At 42.3% G+C, this 21,686-nt stretch overlaps 1 protein-coding gene across 2 annotated transcripts in view; it reads left to right on the top strand.

Moving 5' to 3' along the window:
* Positions 1–21,686, top strand: part of CDH11 (cadherin 11) — an 83,107-nt gene that overhangs the window by 49,657 nt on the left and 11,764 nt on the right. For both annotated transcript variants that reach the window (XM_085072003.1, XM_085072004.1), the window contains exons 3-10: positions 11,779–12,174; positions 14,109–14,403; positions 15,164–15,283; positions 15,722–15,889; positions 18,056–18,243; positions 19,733–19,986; positions 21,194–21,330; positions 21,529–21,650. In XM_085072003.1, coding sequence (XP_084928129.1) covers positions 11,947–12,174; positions 14,109–14,403; positions 15,164–15,283; positions 15,722–15,889; positions 18,056–18,243; positions 19,733–19,986; positions 21,194–21,330; positions 21,529–21,650 — 1,512 coding nt within the window. In that variant the 5' untranslated portion in view covers positions 11,779–11,946. The remainder of the gene's footprint in view (positions 1–11,778; positions 12,175–14,108; positions 14,404–15,163; positions 15,284–15,721; positions 15,890–18,055; positions 18,244–19,732; positions 19,987–21,193; positions 21,331–21,528; positions 21,651–21,686) is intronic.

Genomic DNA, 21,686 nt, shown 5'->3' with positions numbered 1-21,686 from the left:
AGTTTTTAAGTATTCCATCTTTCTTCCAATAAATGTAGCAAGCACCAGTGTTTCTGGAAAGATGATGTTTGGTGACAGACTCTCTCATCTCTCTTTAACCTAATAGTTCCTTTTCCAGAAAAAAACATAATTACTCCAAGAGCAATTTATTTAATTACTGTTATGGGAGACTTCAAAGGAAATTGGTTGGATTGAAATAGTGATATCACCCTGGCAACATTTTGAAAAGAACATTTTGGTAGAAAATATGCTGAATGTAAGGGCATATTTAATGTGGAGGAAAAATGCCTAATCCTATTTTGTTGAATGGAGCTTTCAGTATTTTTTATGTGTATGTATGTACATGTATGGGGTTTTTTTTAAATAATGACTTTTGGATTTATTTCACTTCCATAAATGTAAAATTTTTGCCTCTACTTGCCTCATATTAAGGTCAGTTTATCAGAAAATTAAACTGTTCTTGATCCGGCAGTTCTACCAAAGGTCAGGTTTTCCTCTTTCTTTTTCACAAACTCATTTTTAAGGGCACTTCAGGGATCTTCATTAGTGAGAAAATTGTTACTGGTGTGGAAGGTAAAGCTTTACCTGACTGGACACAGGTTCATTCATGCTCCAGTAATTTATATTGTCCTGTTGGTTAAAAAAGACACTGCTGGTGCAAGATGCAGAAATGGGGTGAGTGTTGTAGGATATACAGATATACCCCTGGAATATGCAGATACACCCCCGGAATATACAGCTATACCCCTGGAATATACAGATTTACCCCTGGAAAATACAGCTATACCCCTGGAATATACAGATTTACCCCTGGAAAATACAGCTATACCCCACCAGACCTGGTTGTTGCACTCGTAAGGTCAACACTTGCCCTTGGCACCAGAGAAATGGTGGCTAAATGTATTTATAGCCTCAAAACACCTAATGCACTTCCAAAATATATCTAATTAAAGTTGATTCCCAGACTCAGCTACGAATATCACTAATTTAATTTAAAAAATACCCGTTTTTAGCAAATTTCCCATGACAAGCTCTCCGTGAAACATCGGTTTCTGAAACTTTTATGCAAGAACAGCTCTAAAATTTGCCTCTTCTGCATGACAGCAATGGCAGCAAACATCATTCCAGCTGTAGCAAGGCACTGCCTTCAATCTGTTGTTGTTGCTGCTTCTGTCAGAAGAACAGAAATGAAATGTTTTGTCACAACCATCTGCAATTACAGGTCAGAAATAGTGTCAAGGCAGAGTCTGTGGGATGTGTTTGTGGTTCATCTGATCTGTTAGGAAGATGTAATGAACAGGTTTAACTCAAAATGAGTTATGCTCATGAAAAATCTGCTGAATCATTTGCCCTTCTTTTTTAAATGGATCAGTTGACTGAAAAACAAATTTTAATTGCAAGCTGACACCAGCCTGTCTTTTTTGGGCTATTTTTGTTCCTTTTTTGTGCCATTATTGTATTTATTTGTATACTTAGCATCTGATTGCATCACCTTAGCACCTGTTGCTGGATTTTTGGGTTTGAAACATAATATTGGGAATTTTGTCTTAGTCCTTACAGCCTATGAACACTAAAAATCCAGATAATTCCTCTGATTTGTGCTCAGTGCAGATCAGGAAGCCCAAGGGAAGTTTTTTTAATGCAGGTGGTGTTTTCTCTGTGTTTGTGTATTTGGTTGGTTTGGGGTTTTTTTGGTGGTTTTTTTTGTTTTGTTTTGTTTTGTTTTGTTTTGTTTTTTGGAGGTTTTTTTTGGTTAAATGGAAATATTCTGTGGTGACTAATTACAGCAAGGCATCTCAGAAAACACTCATGCAAATATTGTTTTAACTACGATCTTTTGATTTAATGGTTTGCAAATAATCATATAAACGTGAAGATTTGGTCTTTTCAGCTGTAGCTTCCCATTAGGTATTTCAACCAGTGATGGTCTCCTTTATTAGTGCTACTGAGGCTGGAAAGGAATGTGTTTGAATATTCTGAGGTTGTTATCTCATGCTTTCGAGCCAAAATTGGTCTCCTCACAGACAATCTCTGCCTAGGCAAAAATTAATTATTGATTCCATTTTTCATTCAGAAGTCTCAAAGTGGTTTTTATGCTCTTTATGGAAGAAATTTGCACTAAACTAGAATAGTTAAGCAAGCTATCAAAAAAAGAACTTTCCATGGACATGGCTGAAGGATCTGAGCTATTCCTTCTGCGGCTCCAAGAAAGCTGGGGAAAGGAGAAGGATCTTTGATTTGAATTTAGCTCTCACCTTTCTCCTTTTAGCAAATGTATTTGTGAAAGAGACTCTCAGCAACTCCCTGAGTTGTCAAGCTTTATAGAGATAAATGTTACAGAGGCTGAAATGTGAACCTCTCCAAATGAGAGTCACCATGGGAAGCCTTTCACTAGGAACTTCCCTACTTGAAGGAGACCAAACTGAAGGAAACACGGGGATTGAGGAGTCCAGCAGGATTAAATTCCAAGTGGAAAAATGTTTTGTAGAGGAACACATTGGCCACACAAAGACCACCCAGGAGGCTTTAATAGTCTGGCATTTCGGCAGCGCTGCTGAAGCTGCCTCTGGAAATGAAGCTGTAAGTGCAGAACCACAGCCTGAATTTAGATTTCTGATGCTGTGGGGGCTGCCAGCCCTTCAGCAAGAGATTATAGATCCAAGCAGAAATGGATTGCTGGCTGGAATTCTGTCTGCCCTGCTCTGGTAGCTGAATAGACCTGCCTGCAATCATTAGCTTTTGATAGGTTTTCACTCTGTAATCTTGACTTTCTGTCTCATTTCTGGCACAAAGCAAAGAGACCATCAGTCACAGCACAAGTGTTATTCAGATATTCATACATATCAATTCTTAGGGGGAAAAAAATCAGGGTTGGCTTAGCATGTAAATACAGCATTAGTAGTTATAAGTAAGTTGACTTTAGTTGTCATTTATTTCCTCCTCAGGGTGTCACTGATAGCCACTTACACAATACCAAATTATTGAGACCAGGCTGCAGCCTTGCTGGCCTCTGAGCATCCAGGGAATTATGAGAATTCCAGTTTGTCTGAGAAGCACGAGAACACAATTACTATTTAAAATAAACTCTACCAAGAGCTTAGTCATTACTTGAAATGACTCTATCAATCACCATGTTCTTTAATAAGACTACCTTTCTTATGCTGGTTGTTTTCCTGTAGAGTTTATGCTTAAAACCAGACAGCCTCTGTCACATTTATCTTAAGTGGATCTCCCCAGGGCAGCAAGTAAATGTAAAACTCTGTTTACAGCCATTTTTCATTTCCCAAGCCTTTTAATATCACTCTCCCAGGCTTATTTCTGTGTCATTCACTTCATAATGTACTAAGTTGTCTTCCTGCTTTCCCCTGTTTTATATGAGGTACAGCGAGCAGTAATCTCACCCTTCTCCAGCGAGCACAAATTCAATCCAAGCTTGGGGAAAATGCCTTCCTTCCATGATGGATTCAGAGGTGGATACTGACAGATAGCACATCAGACTATCCAGGAGGTTATTTCTCTCCCTCTTCCCTGCACAATGACTTCTGTTTTCAAAGGGCCATCATTTTCTGCTTTTGTCTATGGTTTCGTAATACTGAGCCTCAAAGCTGCTCCAGGAAAACATGGCTACATTTCAAAAACTGCTCTTTGGAGCAGCTGGGGATTATTGGCTTTAAACATCTCAGTAATCCAATACACTGCTATAAAACATAATTTAAAAATGCAAAGGATTAAGATTTCCTTTCATAGGATTCTACACAACTCAGAATAGGATTCGACTAAACTTGCTTAGCATTTTTGAAGCAACTTCTATTGTCAAGATGAAAATCACCAGTTCTGTAAAGATTTCATTTCTGTATTTAGTACATACAAATCTTGCCATGACCTAGAATTCCTCTGTGTTTGGATACCTCTGGAATCTTGGTTGTTTGCACACCAAATATAAAGTTATATATAAGTTATATATATATTTATCTCTGCAGAACTGCAGCCACAGATTCTAATCCTTTACATTGCAGTCTAAAGTGCTCCCATGCAAAACACAGAACATGAACTGGGGGTGTGTGAGGTTCTCATTATTCAGTGCAATAACTATGAGAAGTTTTTCCCCCAAGTATCTTTAAATATGAAGAATTTCCTTTTCTGGACTAAATACTTTTGTCTCATAAGGCTAATTATGTTTTGTGAATGGCACAGAAAACTGTATATCAATTTGCATTCAGATGAGGGTTGTTTGCTGTTCTCTCCAGTGAGACCTGGAATGTGCTTCAGCAAGAAGAGGGACTCAGTGCTCCACGGGGCTCACAGGGAGTTCCTGACTGCTGGGCTGCTTTAGAATCACACACTGGGAAAAATCAGATTTACCAGTAACAGATGCAGCAGGACAATCTTTTCCTGTGTCAAAGAACAGAGCTCTTGTAATCTAAACAAAAGGTTTTACATGAAACTGGTGCACACTGGCCTTTGATCACAGCATGGTTTGGGGTTGGAAGGACCTTAAATCCCACCCAGTGCCACCCCAGCCCTGGCAGGGACACCTTGCACTGTCCCAGGCTGCTCCAAGCCCCAATGGCCAAGCTGGCCTTGGACACTGCCAGGGATCCAGGGGCAGCCACAGCTTCTCTGGGCACCCTGTGCCAGGGCCTGCCCACCCTGCCAGGGAACAATTCCTGCCCAAGATCTGCTCTAAAGCTACTCTCTGTCAGTTGTGCTGTCATTCCTTACTGTTAGTCCCTGATTCCCAGGAAATACAGATATCCATGAGGAGACCCTGGGATTGCTCACAGGCTTGGAGTCAGTTTGATGCAGAGGGAGTCCTTCAGTTTTTAATTCTCCTCTTTTGCACGGGATGAGTGATGTCCTTGCTCCTGGCCCTGAGAGGGAACTCTGCTGGTGCCACGGCCAGTGCTGCCCTGGGAGAAAGGGTTCATTGCAGGAACCAAACTCCATCTCCCAAAGGGATGATTTCCTGACTGGAAAGACAGAGAGAGCCCTAAACTGCTGAGAGCTGATGTTGTCTCATGTCCCAGTTGAGCTGTGCTTTTAAAGTAGACCTTGCAGGGATGGCACAGTAGTGTTGCTCCTCCCTTCATTCTGCTTATCACATGGGTAGTTCTGCTCAGGACAATTCAGTCTGGTTCTAGTTCTGGTGAAAAAATGAAATAATCCTAGTTTGAGTCTTGTCCAAATTTAGCACACCTAGAATTTAAAATTTCAGCCATTTTCAGGACTAAAGGATTTGTTTGAAGAACTGGCAATGCCATATGTGTCATGCAAACTGAATTTGCTGCATAACACATCTTGATAGTTTACATAAGATTATTTTGTGTAAATAAAATGAGAGGCTTTCTTTTGCACAAGTGTGTTGTGTAATCCAAGATAAAAGCTATTCAAAAATTGCTCTGATAATGCAGAACAGTTTAATATCAAAAAGTAACTGGGAGAATTAAGTTGAATGGGCAAGGTACTGATTCCTAGTGTGTTTTCTTGATCCATAAATAATAAGGAACACGCTATTTATTTAATTTTTTGGATAATTTTCTTGAAATGAGTAAAGGATGAGAACAAAATTTTGTTAAACAGGAAAAAGATCATGTTAAATGTTAAATGTGGGAGACTGACTTGTTGGGGATGAACAGTTTTCTGCAACAAGAATTGGTAGCCTTCAAAAATCTCTTCATATGAATGTACACCAACTTCTTGAAAATTGGTACCCATCAGGGGTTTGAATCCAGAAATCTCCAGGAGGATAAAGATCCATGGCAGACTGAACTCCTCACACACTCCTCAATGCACAGGAGTAATGAAACCCTTGTGCTCTGAGCTCTTCTACCTCCCTTGCCTCGTGTGCTTTATTAAAAACTCCCAAAGCAGTTAAATCTGTGATATGCCCTAAAGATTAACCAGTTTGGGCTCCATGGGACTCCACTGCTGATTTGATCTGGGGATGATTCCCTACCTCCTTTCCATGAGAACTGCTCATTTCCCTGCCCTGATTGCAGTCTCCAGGGAAGGGACAAGCTCTGTGCTGAGCTCTGAAGTGCTCAGAGCATCTCCATCCCCAAAGCAGACTCTGCCCAGGTTCTGGGCAGCTCTGCAGTGCCCATGGAGGAGATGCCATGGCCCTCTGGTGCCATGGAGGAAAGGTCCCTGCCCAGATGGGGACATCCCCTGGCCGCTGCAGGTCCCTCCCAGAGCTGTGCCCCACACTCCATCCTTCTGCCCCAAACTCAGGCACTCTCAGCTCCAGAACTAATATGATCCAATATTTATTCTGTCATTAAAAAGCTATTCATTTCCTTGTCTGATGATAAAATTACGGTAAAATAAATCATTCATCTTTTCAGCTAATTCTAATTACAGCTAAAATCTCATTTAGGCTGGGAGTTTGCTATATTTGCTTGATACTTTTGCAAAACATTTCAGAACATAATCAGCCATTATTATATTGCAACACTGTGATCTTGGCTGCCTTCTGCCAAGTGTATTCCTGAGAACAATTGCCATTTTAATGCATCATCCAGAAGTTATGGCCTAGACAAATCAGAAAAATTGTTTAGTCTATTATAATTTGGCATATGGTCATTTAATAGCACACAGGAAATCATCAGGAACGCTGGGGATTATTGTTGCTATAAAAATAATGAAAGGAATTTAAAGTTGGCTAGACTTCACTTCCGCCGCTGCTCTTGTCATTGAAATCATCTCTGCTGCCTCTTTATTTTTTGCTGTTAGTCATCTTGGAGCAGTCATTGAGATCTCTGTGTGAAGCTGTGCAGCGCACTGACTGTGCAGAGGAGCTGGCTGCACTATGGTTTCCACGTGGACATGGATATATTATTTTTCAGGTTTAGGATAGATGTGTTCTTAATTGAATTCTTAAAAGAACAGCATATTTCCATTAGGAATATCGATGAGTATGATTTTCTAACAGTAGAAAACCAGATTTGCTTATGTTAAAATTGAAACTGGTGAGCTTTGCATTAGCAGCTACAGGTACACAGCCCAGCCACACTGTCTGTGCAGCTAGAAATGCCCAGCAGGCCTGTTCTCACAGTTCTTTAGGGACATCTTTGATTTCCATGCAGACATTTTGGTGTACACCTCCCCATGCAGGTTGTTTTCCAGAGTGTGGACTAAACTTTTTAGATCTTTCTTAGTCCTGCAAACCTCAGCTGATCAACTTACATTCAGGGGTGTTGTGTTCATGTGCCTTACTGATGAGATCAGACCTTGTGTGGTTGGTGATTAACTCCTGTTCATCCTTTATCCCTGATGAAGCTATTATTCAACACCAAAATTGCCAACAATTGTTTGTATACAGTTAAAATCTATTTATGGAATTCTTCCTTTTGAGTACATCTGCATTCAGCCAGAGCAGTCTGAAACTTCCTGACCGGAGGCAGCTTGGATCTCTGCTCGCTGTGCTGCTGGAGATCAGGAAAGGTTCTGATTTGTTAGGGAAATTTGGAATTTCAGAATGCTATGTTGTGCAATTCTAAACAATGCTGGAAAAAAATCAGGATTTTTGTTGTGGATTAACCCCAGCCAGCAATTAAAGCACCACACAGGCACTGCTCACTCCCTGTCCCTCCCCAGGCATGGGGGAGAGATTTGGAAGAGTAAAAGTGAGAAAACACATGGTTTGAGATAAAGACACTTTAAGAGGACAGAAAAGGAAGAAAATAATGATACCAATAATGAGGACAGAATTAGAATAAACAAAGCAAGTGATGCACATTGCAGTTGCTCACCACTCACAGACTCCTGCCCAGCCAGCTCCCCCAGTTTGTGTGCTGAGCACGGTGTGGAATGCTCTGGAACATCCCTCTGGCCACTTTGGGTCACTTTTCCCAGCTGTGTCCTCTCCAGCCTCTGTGCCTCCCCTGCAGCCTCCTGGAGGGAGGACAGGAGAAGCTGGAAGCTCCTTGACTCAGGATAAACACTGCTCAGCACCCACTCAAACTTCAGTGTGATATCAGCGTTATTCTCCTCCTAAAGCCAAACCACACCACTGGAGCAGCTAGCAGGAAGAAAATTAACTCAATCCCAGCCAAAACCAGGGCAGTGCTGCAGTTTGATCAACTGCCCACTGAGGCTGGCTTTGCTGTAGGTGAGGAATATAATCTATGGGCAGAAATACCCAATTATCTCAAAGACTGTGATTTTTTTTTTTTTAAAGACTGGAACCATTCACAGCAAATGAGTTTGACAAATCTGTGCAGGGCCTGAATACAAGTGCTGCACACAGAATTTTCAGACACTCACTGGAGCAGCAGCCCAGCAGCTGCAACAATTGCCATCCTCACATCTGTATTCCAAGCTTTCAGGATTTTGACGTATTTTTCCCCAAGAGATAAAGAAATTGCTTTATAAAGTGTTTAGCTGTTTTTCCACATTTTCTGCTTGAAGTAGAAAGAATCTAGGCTTTCAGCAGCTGAGTTAATGTTGAAATCTTTGAAATGTTTTAAGTAGATTGTTTGGAAAACAAAAGAAGAAAAAAAAGAGGTTTTTTTTTTTTTCTTAATGCCACTGCTTCATCTTTTAATGAAGTTTCTTTTAGCTTTAACTTAAGAGCATCTTGTGCACCTTGTCTTTTAGAATACAAGTAGTTCATAAAAATGCAAACTGTATCTGGTTTGAATTTAATTTCACAGCCTTCCGTGGAAGCCTGTTGATTGATGCTTGTTTGGGTTTTCTGAGGACAGGAGCCAGAGGTTTCACTGCTGGGGTGAGCACAATGTGAGTGAGCAGAGCATCAACTCCAGGAGAGGAGAAGGGGCATGAGGAGGGCAGGGACACCTTCCTGCAGCTCAGCTTTGCTGACAGCCTGGCTCCCCTGGGGCACTTCCTACAGATATGGAACTGCTGCTGCCATGGAGCCCTTGTCCTTTAGAGCTCAAACCAGAGGCAGTTCCTGCAAACAGCCTCAGGGATTTGTTCTTAGACCAAGTGGGACCTTCTTTGGGCAAGGACAGGAGCTGCTGGAGAGAGTGCAGAGGAGGCAGCAGGATGAGCAGAGGGATGGAGCAGCTCTGCTGGGAGGAAAGGCTGGCAGAGCTGGGATTGTTCAGCCTGGAGAGGAGAAGCTTTGGGGTGACCTCAGTGTGGCCTTTTGGTGCCTGAAGGAGCTGCAGGAAAGCTGGAGAGAGACAATTGCCAAGGGCTGCAGGGCCAGGAGACAGGGAATGGCTTCCCAGTGCCAGAGGGCAGGGCTGGATGGGATCTTGGGCAGGAATTGTTCCCTGGCAGGGTGGGCAGGCCCTGGCACAGGGTGCCCAGAGAAGCTGTGGCTGCCCCTGGATCCCTGGCAGTGTCCAAGGGCAGCTTGGCCATTGGGGCTTGGAGCAGCCTGGGACAGTGCAAGGTGTCCCTGCCAGGGCTGGGGTGGGAATGGGATGCTGTTGAAGATCCTTCCACCATCAACCATGCTGAGATTCTGATTCTCTGAAGCAGTGCATGAGAGATAATACTTTAGCTTGAAGACACAAGAGCCTTCTTGCTTCCTCTATGTAATGTACATGCAGAGGATAAAACAAAAGATAGCAAACAACTTTTGCTTTTAATCCTTATTAGTAAATTAAGCATGGATCTGTGATTAACATTTTGTTTCCAGCACTTCTCACTTGAATAGCAGATAATAAGCAGTGTATGTATCAGCTTGGCTCTGCCAGTCTGGCTAAGCAGCTTTATAAAGTGTTTACTGGTTTACATAACAGTATTGAGGAGTTGGGGAAGAGTGGGGGGATTTGTTTGCTTATTTTTGTAGCTGAGATCATTATGTGATGCTAATGATGAACGACTATCAGTGAGTTTAATTTTCAAATGCATCCCAAATCTATTAACATAAGCAGTTAATTTACAGATTTCTTTTTTGACAGCAGGTTTAAAAATGCACAGCTGTCCAGGAATGTCTTCTGTTCTGTGTCTGGACCATGTAGGCTCTGTATAACATTCCAGGAGCTCAGGCCCCTCTAACTGCTGCACATCAGTGATTCCTACACAACAGATCCCACAGATTTTATTGCTTTTCTATGCAAAGCTGGGTGGAGAAAGAAGTGTCCAAAATAGGTGAAATCTCAGTTTTCGTGTCCTTTAAGTCTTACATTGTTTTTACCCCTCAACAAGATGGAGACATGAAATAGAATTCAGAGACCTAATTCTCCACACTTCACACACACATATTGTGTCAAAATAAAAGCATTTTCCTCAGAAAAATAATAGAGATTGTTTTCATTGTTGTGTCTTCCATGCTGGTGTGAATAATCTGTAATGTATCATCATGTAACAATAGAAAAAAATTAAATGGAAATAACAAATCTATTTAATAAATATGCTTGGGAAAGCCAGAGTATGTTTTCATCTATGTGTGAGAATGTCATTTAGCTCATTATGCTGGAGCTAGTTTGGTGTTGTAATTGAGGTGGTTTCAGTTTTCAATAAAATAAAATTAAAACCTGATCTTTTTTGAGGCAATGAATCCAAATATTTTATTGCTTATCCATGAACCCCTGTCAGTCAGCAGATGTATTTTTATGTAACTGTAAAAGGGATAGGGAAGGAGGACATGACTGCTCAGGATGTGAGAAAGATCCCCAAATGAGTGGGTTTGGGACCACTGAGATGTTCAGGTGTTGCTGGAGTTACACAATGAGCTGTTGGTTCAAGCCTTTGCCTATATTCACATTTTCTCTGCTGCAAACACCAATAAGATCTCCTGATTTCTCATTAAATAATCATTCTGTTTTAAAGCTGATGGTGGCAAATGTTTATACGTTTGCCTGTCTAAATATATAACATCAAGATTTTCATCAGTATCTTGCAGAAGATTAAAGTGAATCACTCCAAAAACTAAAACAAACATTGTAGGGACCTTGGAAAATTTGGTTTTGTGTAAAGATTCAAGGAGAATATGTTGGAAACCCCAGGGATAAGTGAAAATGACCTTTGTGATGGATCAAGAGCTGCTTAGTTCAGGTTTCACTGTATTATGCAATTTCTCCCTCAAATATTAATTCTGACCTCGTGTTTTAAGAAGTATTAGAAAGTAGGAAATCAATGTAATCCTGGTAATTCAATGCCCAGGGAAAGTAGAAATAAATAGTTAAATCAATTGTTATACTATCAGAAATATCTGAATGCATTTTTATTGATCAGAGGCTTTTCTTTTCCCCAGCCCAGAGCAGCACACTTGGCAATCAATGCCAGTGATGCTCTGATCCTCAGAGGTCCTTCCAGGGTCTAAATCCAGACTGGAAGTCCTTGGAGCTCTGTCAGCCCTGCTCCTGCCCTGAGACAACAGAGGTGGTTATGTTCAGCAGGAGGATCTGTTGATCATGAAAGGACTTGTGGAGAAATATTGCATTCCTGATAAATCTTGGTATCTCCCTTATATCTGGACCTCTGGCTTAGCAGCTTATATCTAAGGCTTATATCTAAGCTCCAGAGAGGGATTAGGTATAAATTAGGTATTTCTGCAGTTACCTTGCATCTTGGGCTAAATCTATTTGAAAGGATCATGAGAGAATATGATTCTCTGTCTTTCAGCTTCCAGCCACTGAGTGTCCAAACCAGCCAGCCAGGAGATCCTGCAAGGTGGCAGCTCCATGCAGCAAAACACCAAATCTGCTCATTACTCAGTATTCCACCAGTATTGACATATTGGTTTTAATCTTCTTATCTTGACATTTACCAAAGAAGTCCTAGTTTTGTTTTGCTCAATGAAAAACCAACTGTATCCCCAAAGAATTGACAATTTTTTTCCATTTTCCTTTCTCCCAGGAATTGAGTTGGGAAGCTGCAGAGCAGTAGGGTGATGTGTTTCATGCGTGGTGGCATCCTATGTGCACAGCAGCTGGTCTGAACCGCCTCAGCAGCCCCAAACTGTCTGACTTCCAAGGTGGAAGGGGTCGATTCTGGGATTCTGCCGTGCCTACCCAATAACCAAAAATGAAGGAGGACAGTTGTTTACACGCCGCTCTGCTCTGCCTGGGGGTTCTGTGCTACAGCCACGCCCTGAGCACCCCCAGGCTCAACCACTCGCGGCCATCGCTGCATGGGCACCACGAGAAGGGCAAGGAGGGCCAAGTCCTGCATCGCTCCAAGAGAGGCTGGGTGTGGAACCAGTTCTTTGTCATAGAGGAGTACACGGGGCCAGATCCTGTGCTCGTGGGAAGGGTAAGGAAGAATTGATTTCTCAGCCATTGATTCATATTCTCGATTTGTATTATTTTGCCTGTTGATTTTAATGTGGGCTTTTTGTTTTGGTTTTTTTGTTTTGGTTTTTTTTTTGTTTTGTTTTTGGTTTTGTTTTTTTTTTTGTTTGGTTTGGGTTTTTTTTGCACTGTTGCCTTTTTGCTCTATAAGCTGCTCTTTCATTTTCTGATCACTAAGTTCAGGTGCTAGGCAAAATACTGCCTAAGTCAATAGAAATATTTCCTTTTCTGTTCCATAAATAGATAATAATCAATAGAAATATTTCCATTCTATACAATAGTCCCTGTTACTCTGCAAAACAGCAAGAGTCACCCCAACAACTTGAGTGACAAAATGCTTCAAGAATATCATTCTCAGGTCTTCAAAAACAGCAGTTAAAAATGTAATGTCTAACCCAGCAGCTCAGTAAAATAGGTATCTCTTTATCCTTTCATTTTCAAATTATCAGTAAAATTAAATATATCAAGGGCTGTGTATAGAGGGAAGCAAATATCTGTGTGCACATGTGTATGTACACGTGTCCTGGGCTGATTTTTTATTCTGCTACTATCTAACACTAGCAAAATATAAACAAATAAACCAGTATAATTGCCTGTTTCTAAATGGGCAGCAGGACTGTGTTGACTTAACCTCAGCACAAAAAGAGTGGAGAAACAAGGTCGATGTCAGCAAATAACTCTGGGTATTCTGGTTTAAAATGGTGCAATTTGTAGCTGTCAATATAAAATCAATAAATCTGTAATTTGGCTCAATGTTTCCCTCATTCATCAAACTGAAGTGTGCACTGGTTGTGGAATTAAGCATGTTTAGTAAGCATGTGTTGCTTCTTTTATATTAAAGAGTGTGTAATTAAAAACTAGTTGGCAAACCCAGAATCACACAGAAACCCAGGATTGTTCAGGCTGGAAAATCTCTGCCAGCCCATGGAGTGCCAGCTGTGCCCAATGGCCACCTTGTCCCCAGCCCAGAGCCCTGAGTGCCACAGCCAGGCCTTCCTGGGACACCTGCAGGGATGGGGACTGCAAACCTCCCTGGGCAGCTCCTGCCAAGGCTGAGCACCCTTTCCATGGAGAAATTCCTGCTGCTGGCCAAGCTGAGCCTCCCCTGGCCAGCCTGAGGCTGTTCCCTCTCCTGCTGCCCCTGTTCCCTGGAGCACAGCCTGACCCCCCGGCTGTCACCTCCTGGCAGCAGCTGTGCAGAGCCACAAGGTTCCCTGAGCCTCCTTTGCTCCAGGCTGAGCTCCTTTCCAGCTCCCTCAGGAATTCTTCAGCCCTTCCCAGCTCCTTTCCCTTCCCTGGGCACTCTCCAGCCCCTCAGTGACCCTCTGGCCATGAGGGGCCAGAACTGGACACAGCCCTGGAGGGACATCAGCAGTGCCAGCACAGGGGACAGGCACTGCCCTGGCCCTTCTGGCCACACTCTACTTGCTACAAGGCAGGATGCCCTTGGCCTTTGTGCACACCTGGGCACAGCTGGGCTCTCTCATTTATCACTTTACTCATCCCATTCATCACTTAACAGCTTTTTATGTGCAACATAGTAGAACATTATTTGTTCAACGTGTACAAATCTTTGTAAAAATGACTCTTCCCACCAACTTGGTATGCATAAAGAAGCTGCTATATGTATCTTCTCATGTATTCTCTTCCTTAAATCTGGAGACTTGGGTTCAGCAGCCCCCTGTGTGTGGCAGGAGGCAGGTCTGGGCTGGCACTGTCCTGGATGCAGGGTACATGTGGTGACAGCATGTCCCTGAGTGAGGATTATTGCCTGGTGGAAGACCCAGTGGTTGAAAACTGTGAAGTTACAGCAATTTCCTGCACTTTTTTGTTTCATTAGCACATCCAGGAAATGTGTGCCCCCTTGTTAAGGTGTGTCTGTTTCTCGTTTTGTAGCTTCATTCAGATATTGATTCTGGAGATGGAAACATTAAATACATTCTCTCAGGTGAAGGAGCAGGAATCATTTTTGTTATTGATGACAAATCAGGGAACATCCATGCAACCAAGACACTGGATCGGGAGGAGAGAGCTCAGTACACCCTCACAGCCCAGGCTGTGGACAGGAACACCAACAGACCTTTGGAACCCCCTTCTGAATTCATTGTCAAAGTCCAGGACATCAATGACAACCCGCCCGAGTTCCTCCATGAAAACTACCATGCCAATGTGCCCGAGAGATCAAATGTAGGTGAGTACTCAGTCAGGCACTGCCCTTCCTGCCCTTGGGGAAGGTGTTGCATTGTCAGGACATCTTGGCTTTATTTCGTTCATTGTCAAGGATTTGGGGGAAGTAAAATTTACTTCGTGCTCAGCCAGTGACTCACTTGATGTATTTCATTTGCTGACCAAGTCAAACCCTGCACAGCTCCTAACTGGGAGATGTTCCTAGAATAGAACTATTTCCTCCTAGAAAAGATCATGAGAGTCCCCTGGAATTTATGGAGTGTGAATCCTCTGGGGTAAACATGAAGATCATTCCTTTGGCAGAGCTGTGTAATAAAGCTAGGAGTTACTGCCTCACCATCTATTCCATTTTCATCTCCTGTTTGAGCCTATGTCTGTCTCAGAGATTTCTACAGGAATGATTTGTCTGAAACTTACTGAGAAAAGTGTAAAAGAAAACTATTGTTTGGCTGTCTGATGACAAAAGCAATATAAGGCTTAAACTACAGAGGAGAAAAACTATAATGGAACAGAGTGACTGCTGATATTTATATCTTCACTGGTTAGAACATTAATCCACATCACAGCTGGTGACAAATCTTTTTGGATCGTATGAGTGTATTTTGTCATATAGAAATTGTCAAGTAATTTTTTTTTTCATTTACCACACATGGAAATAAAAAAGTTAAGGAATAACTGTGCTGCATGACTGAAAGTGTCTCTGCACAGTCCTTGAGACGTGTTTGCCTCTGACTCTTGTTCGTGTGTTTGCTCTCTGTTTCTAGGTACATCAGTTATTCAGGTAACAGCTTCAGATGCTGATGACCCTACCTATGGGAACAGTGCCAAACTGGTTTACAGTATCCTCGAAGGGCAGCCCTACTTCTCCGTGGAGGCTCAAACAGGTATTGCTTAATTTCTGTGGCATCTCAGAACCAGAATGTGTTAAAGTGAACTGGATGTGTTAAATTATTGGCTGGCTGGAGCTGCTGATGTGTCTGAGAAAAGCTTCATTCTGCCATGGTTCTAGCAAAGCTCTGGCTCAGGTTGGTCTCCTGGCATTTGGTGGAGCTGCTGAGGATGCCACACTAGAAAGTGGATGCTATTTCTGTGTGTTACAATGTGCTGTGATGATTGAGAACACGTCATGCTCAGCTTTGGTTCTCCAGGCTTGTCCTCTGTTCCACTGTGTGGAATGTTAGGGCTGCTTTCCCTATGTAGCACAATGCACAGGGAAAACAGAACCTTCACCATCCCTGCAAATACTTCTTTTTTAATGCCCATGGTGCAGCAGCCAGGTTTTCATTCAGTCAGTGTGTGCCCCACTCTCTTTGTGCCTGCAGGAATCATCCGAACTGCCCTTCCCAACATGGACAGGGAAGCCAAGGAGGAGTACCACGTGGTGATACAGGCGAAGGACATGGGAGGACACATGGGAGGCCTCTCAGGGACAACCAAAGTGACAATTACACTTACAGATGTCAATGACAACCCACCAAAGTTCCCACAGAGTGAGTGACAACAAAATCCTGCTTGCATTTCGTACTAGGACCCATGGTTGAGAAGTAGCAGACACATTCCAAACTTGAAAAAGCAGTAACTGATGGCTTATTGCAGCACACGGGAATAAAGAAGTATTAGTTATTCTTTTTTTTGCTGCTAACATATGGGGATTTAGTGTCTGGATTATTTGCTTTGTGTTGCAAAGGTCAGGATTAGATTGCAAATATTCCTGACCCTGCACTTCATTTTTGAAGCTACTGGGCCATGCTATAAAACTTACATGAGCAGGGAGACACATCCTCAAGACTTATATTTACCACGACAAACCAAACTAAATTTTGCACAATTACATTCTTAAATTGTTAAAGTGTATTAACAGAGGTCAAATACAGCAATTTTTTATACCTGAGCAATTTATTTTTCATATATAAAATTAATCAGGGCTGACATTACCAGCCTCAGCCTTCACAGCTGGGTGGAAGTACATTAATGGATGCACACATCTGTTCTGCATCTCATCTCTGTGTGGGTTTGGGGTTTTTGGAGTGCAGTGCAGACACCATCCCAGCCCACCCTGCTTCTCTGAGCAGCAGCTCTGACCCTGACACGTCCTGGACGTGGCCATCCCTCCACAGCTCTTCCTGCAATGCTGCAGCTTCCCAGCCCCTCCTGCAAGGGCTGAAGTGACAGTTAGCCCCTAAATGTGAAAATCTGTGTCAGCATTATCTGCCCTTCAAAGAGAAGGGATTAAATCCTAGAAAAATCAGGTTTTACATACCTTGCAAACAAGCATTTTCACTCCAGATCATACATAACCTGGGACCCCAGGATACAGTGTTTTGTTAACTCCATCAAATAATGGATTTTTCTCTACAAATTCAAGCCTCCTTACTGAGTGTTTTGGAAGAACATTCTAAATTTTCAGAAATGCACAAAAGCAGTTACGCTGCTTAATCATTCACCCCAGGTTAAACCTGAATTGGGAATGCTTTATAACTCAAAACCAGGATTTTACCTATCTGTACAAACAACCAAATGATTGATTTTTTTATTCTTATCTTCCTTTTTTTTTTTTTTTTCCAAAACGTTCATTGCTCAAGCCGCTAATGAGTTATGTGCTTAAATGTTGGGTTCTTTATGACTGGAGTTAATGATCTATTTCAATGACATGTGCCAATTGTTTTTATGGGTAATGAGCCAAGTCCCTGCCTGGTGTAAGTCTTCTGATGTTCCTAGGGTGCTCATGGAGCAAAAAAGAGCAATTACAGAGGGGAATAAATTAGATTATTTTATTTTATCATGCTTTTTTTTTTTCCCTCCCCAATTTATTAATGCTGATGAGGTGGCAGAAAATGCTGGCATAGATTTATATACTTAGGATCAGGTTATGTTATCTGATCTCTGGAGCGGGTTGGGAAGGTTCTGGAATCAATAGTGCCTTAAAGGACAAGTGTTGGAGAGAGATTTATCCAGGAGCAGTGTTGCTCTCCTCTGGTGTCCCTGAATACACAGGGAAACACCTGTGGGATGGCTGGGGATGGTTTTCCTACTGGAGTTTGCCATGGGAAAGCCATTGTTTGTTTGGCATGAAATCACATCCAAATTGATGCATATCCTCTGCAGTTGAATTTTTCATGATCATTGTTACTCTACAGTCACACTCCAAATTCAAGGCATAGAAAGCAACAGAATTATACTCGAGCCAGCACAGCAGACAGGATTTATCCAATTCACTGTATGGAATTTATGGCTCCTGAATGAAGGGGCAGAAATGAGAAACTGAGCTGAAGGCCATGCCATGAGTCATGTGAAAGGGAGTTTTCCTTCCATTTTTGTAATAACATCTCTGCTATCAATGGCAGCCTTGATGCCACAACAATTTCTGCATTCTGAGTGATTGGTTGTCCTTTTTAGCCCGTCCTGAGCAGAGAGGTAACAAGGATGGGGTGTAACACATCAGGGAGGAGGTCATGTTCTATAGATTATCCACGTGGGTTAAGATTTCACAGCTGACTTGCCCCTCGGAGATCTTTATAAGTGAACACAACGTTCCTTCAGGGGGGTTGGAAACACAAAAATTCGCTGAATTTATTTGGAGGTTCCAAGTTCAACGAGTTAATGAGCACCCAGCTGGAGAGCAGCCTGCTGACTGGGGCACACTTCTCCCTGGCCAGGTGTGTACCAGATGTCGGTGTCGGAAGCGGCTGTCCCGGGAGAGGAGGTGGGGAGAGTGAAGGCCAAAGATCCTGACATTGGGGAGAACGGCTTGGTGGCTTACAGCATCATCGATGGAGATGGCATGGACATGTTTGAGATCACCACGGATTACGAGACTCAGGAAGGGGTTGTGAAGCTTAAGAAGGTGAGTAATGTCTACTGCTGTGTAATGTTCTTTGCTGCTGACAGAATATTTGGTAATAATGGATTGCCGCCTAAGCTAAAATATTAGTAAATGCAAATTTCACTTAATTCGTTTCTCAAGGTGTGATTAACTCTTAATATTCCATTTCCCCATTAGCTGAATTGGAATGGAAGAAAATAACCAAGAAGAGTTACATAAATACTGTACAGTGGATTAATTGCACAAACTAAATGAATTCATAATAAAAAGTCACGGTAAAATACGATGCCATCAGCTTCATTGTTAATGAAGTTTTGCCTAGTGCTGATAAGTAGCAGACATTCACTGTTGCTTTATGTTCAGTCTGAAAAGCCTCATGCCCTATAGTTTGAATTCTTCAGCTGTGCATTGTCCACAATAGTGTTCTGAAGGAGTCACAGGCTATGGGAAAAGCAGCAGAGGGGATTTCACACACAACCCAGCAGTGGGAGCTTTGAAGGCGTTATCAAATTAATTTTAAATTGCAAATTACAAAACATGAACCTTATTATTATGTAAGAAATATTATTTTGCCCTTTGTGTCTTTAGAGCTATTTATCTGTCTTGGAGATAATCAGAACTCAAAGGAGAAGGCCTGGGCAACTTAACTTCTGGTCAGCCCTGCCCTGCCCTTTGGGGCCATCCCTCAGGAAGGGATCCAGAGGTCTCTACTCAAAACTGCCCTCGTTCAATTTCTGTCTCTGTTCTGGAGGTGGGAGTGGATATTTTGTGTGTTTTGAAATGTGGGAGGGCTGTCACTCCACTCAGTCTATGGTGTTAACATACTTTGTGAATTCTGGTTGGCACCTGCATGATCATTTTGAGGTGCAGCCCTGCAGCCTCTTCATGCCAGTGAAGGTGTGGAGGTGCTGTGGCTTTGGTCAGGCTCCCAAAAGGCCAATTAGGGCCCATGGGCCATTATTCCCCCTCCCCTTTGGAAAATGTTATGAGTTCTGTGGATGGAGAGAACTGCAGGAATGAAAGCACTGCAAACCATCTTCATATTTTTCTGCATTACTTAAATAATTTAACTTCCCTGTGTCCTATCCTGGGTGCCCCCAGGAGCACTTCAAACCACGTTCATGTGGAACACCTGCCAGTCTGGAACAGATAAAGCCTGGCCTCTCATGGGAGCCCCTTTCCTATCCCTCACACTTTTGTGCTGTCTGGAAGACTGCACAGAGACAAGGTTCATTTTCCCAGTACAGATGGTTTCCTCAGTGATCCAACAAGCAAAGAGCAAGACAAGGACTCTGTGGGGATAATTTGAGTTCCTTCCTATGCTGCTCCATACATAGAATGTAGCTCCTTCCATTTGAGTCTCTATGTTTTTAAATATACACATTTCAGTCCAAGCTTGTTGACAGATGCTCACATTTGTTTGATGTCATTGAGCACTAGGGCACTGCCTGCTGCTCTCACACCCTGGTTTTCCTGACTCTGGAATGCACTGTCTCCTTGTGTCTCACAGACCTTAGATTATGAAACCAAAAAGTCCTACAGCCTGAAGGTGGAGGCAGCCAATGTCCACATTGACCCCAAGTTCATCAGCAATGGGCCCTTCAAGGACACGGTGACAGTGAAAATAGCAGTGGAAGATGCTGATGAGCCACCGGTGTTTTTGAAGCCAAGTTACATTTTCGAAGTACAGGAAAATGCAGCATCTGGTACTGTGGTTGGAAAAGTACATGCCAAAGACCCTGATGCTGCCAACAGTGCTATAAGGTTTGCTGCATTTCCTGTTTCCTCCCAAGCACTGGCTTTTGGAATTGTTAGGCAAGTTCTGAAGACAGCATGATAGATCTGCAGACACCCAGAATATTGAAACTTTAACCATCCAGCATTGGTTTTATGCCTTGTGCCATAAACGGCCAGTTTCTCAAAGCCTGTATCATAACCCCAGCTATGGCTAATTAAAATATACTTAAGGGCATCTGGGGTAGACTCTATTCTAAATTCTATTCTAAATTACATTTTCCACAAATATCTTGTGCTGTTATCACAGTGTGGATTTTTCTCAAGATATAGAAGTCTAAGCTGTAGCTTAGAGATCATGTTGGGTAATTGTTAAGTGTTAATTGTTGGAGATAAACACACACAGACACCTAATCTCTGCAGTTATGTTGGATTGTCTTGGAATCAGAGAATCATGGAATGGTTTGGGCTGGAATGACCTTAAGGTTCATCCATTCCCACCCCAGCCCTGGCAGGGACACCTTGCACTGTCCCAGGCTGCTCCAAGCCCCAATGGCCAAGCTGCCCTTGGACACTGCCAGGGATCCAGGGGCAGCCACAGCTTCTCTGGGCACCCTGTGCCAGGGCCTGCCCACCCTCATGGTAAAGAATTCTTGTATTATAATAGCCTTCTATTAATTTATTTTTATTTGTCATGTTCTCAGTGTAACTTAAATTGTGAAGGTCTCTTTTTTGTGGCTATACTTAGCATTTCAAAGAATTTCAACGTTATGAAAGTCAGAGCTGTATAAAGCTGCATAAATGTGCAGAGTGGATAATATTTGATAAACTGGTATGATCAATTAATATTCTGAGCAAACCAAAGATTGGAAGACTTAAAAGATCACCATGATTAATATGAAACAGAAGAGAAGAAATATCTCAGTGGATATTTTTATCATGTTTTGTAAGAGAAGAAAATAAAGAGTATATTAGGGCTTTGATACAGAGACTTCAAAGACCAGCAATTTTCACTTATTACAAACATTCTGATGTACTGTTTTTCTAAATGTAGAAACCAGCCAGGTGATTCTCCTTTTAAAAGAACACATATTATCCCTTTGACAATGATATTGAGGGCAACAATAGGTGCACTACTTACAATTATTTAGAAATAATAATTATATAGAACAAATCTGGATGCATGAAACTCCTAAGTCCTTCTTTTCTCTAATTACTGACTTTCAATCTTCTTTAGATATTCAATTGATCGACACACCGACCTTGAAAGATACTTTGTTATTAATGCAGAAGATGGCAATATCAAGACAATAAAGGCTTTGGATAGGGAAGAAATGGCTTGGCATAATATCTCTGTCTTTGCAGTTGAAGTCCGTGAGTATTGCACTGAGATGTTTTGGAATCAGTGGTACGAATGCTGGAATCCTCCAATTGTCTCAGTTTGATAAACTGCAGTAACTCCAAATAGAAATACCTCAGCATAGTTGATTTTTCCCTGGACGCAGCTGGGAATTTGTTTGTTTTGGGGAGTTTTCCTGCTTCTGTCTCATCTTGGTGTTGCCTCTCCTGCAGACAAACAGCACCAGGAAGCCAAAGTTCCCGTTGCCATCAAGGTTGTTGACGTCAATGACAATGCTCCCAAGTTTGCCGCAGCTTACGAAGCCTTTGTGTGTGAGAACGCCAGAAGTAACCAGGTATGGCCTGCCCTGCACCTCCTGTGCCAGCAGCCC

The sequence above is a fragment of the Lichenostomus cassidix genome, chromosome 11 (assembly GCF_008360975.1).
Source record: "Lichenostomus cassidix isolate B80296 chromosome 11, HeHo_3.0, whole genome shotgun sequence".
In the NCBI taxonomy this organism is placed as follows: domain Eukaryota; kingdom Metazoa; phylum Chordata; class Aves; order Passeriformes; family Meliphagidae; genus Lichenostomus; species Lichenostomus cassidix.
Note: the sequence above shows the minus strand (reverse complement) of the source record. Positions and strands in the feature narration are given on the sequence as shown.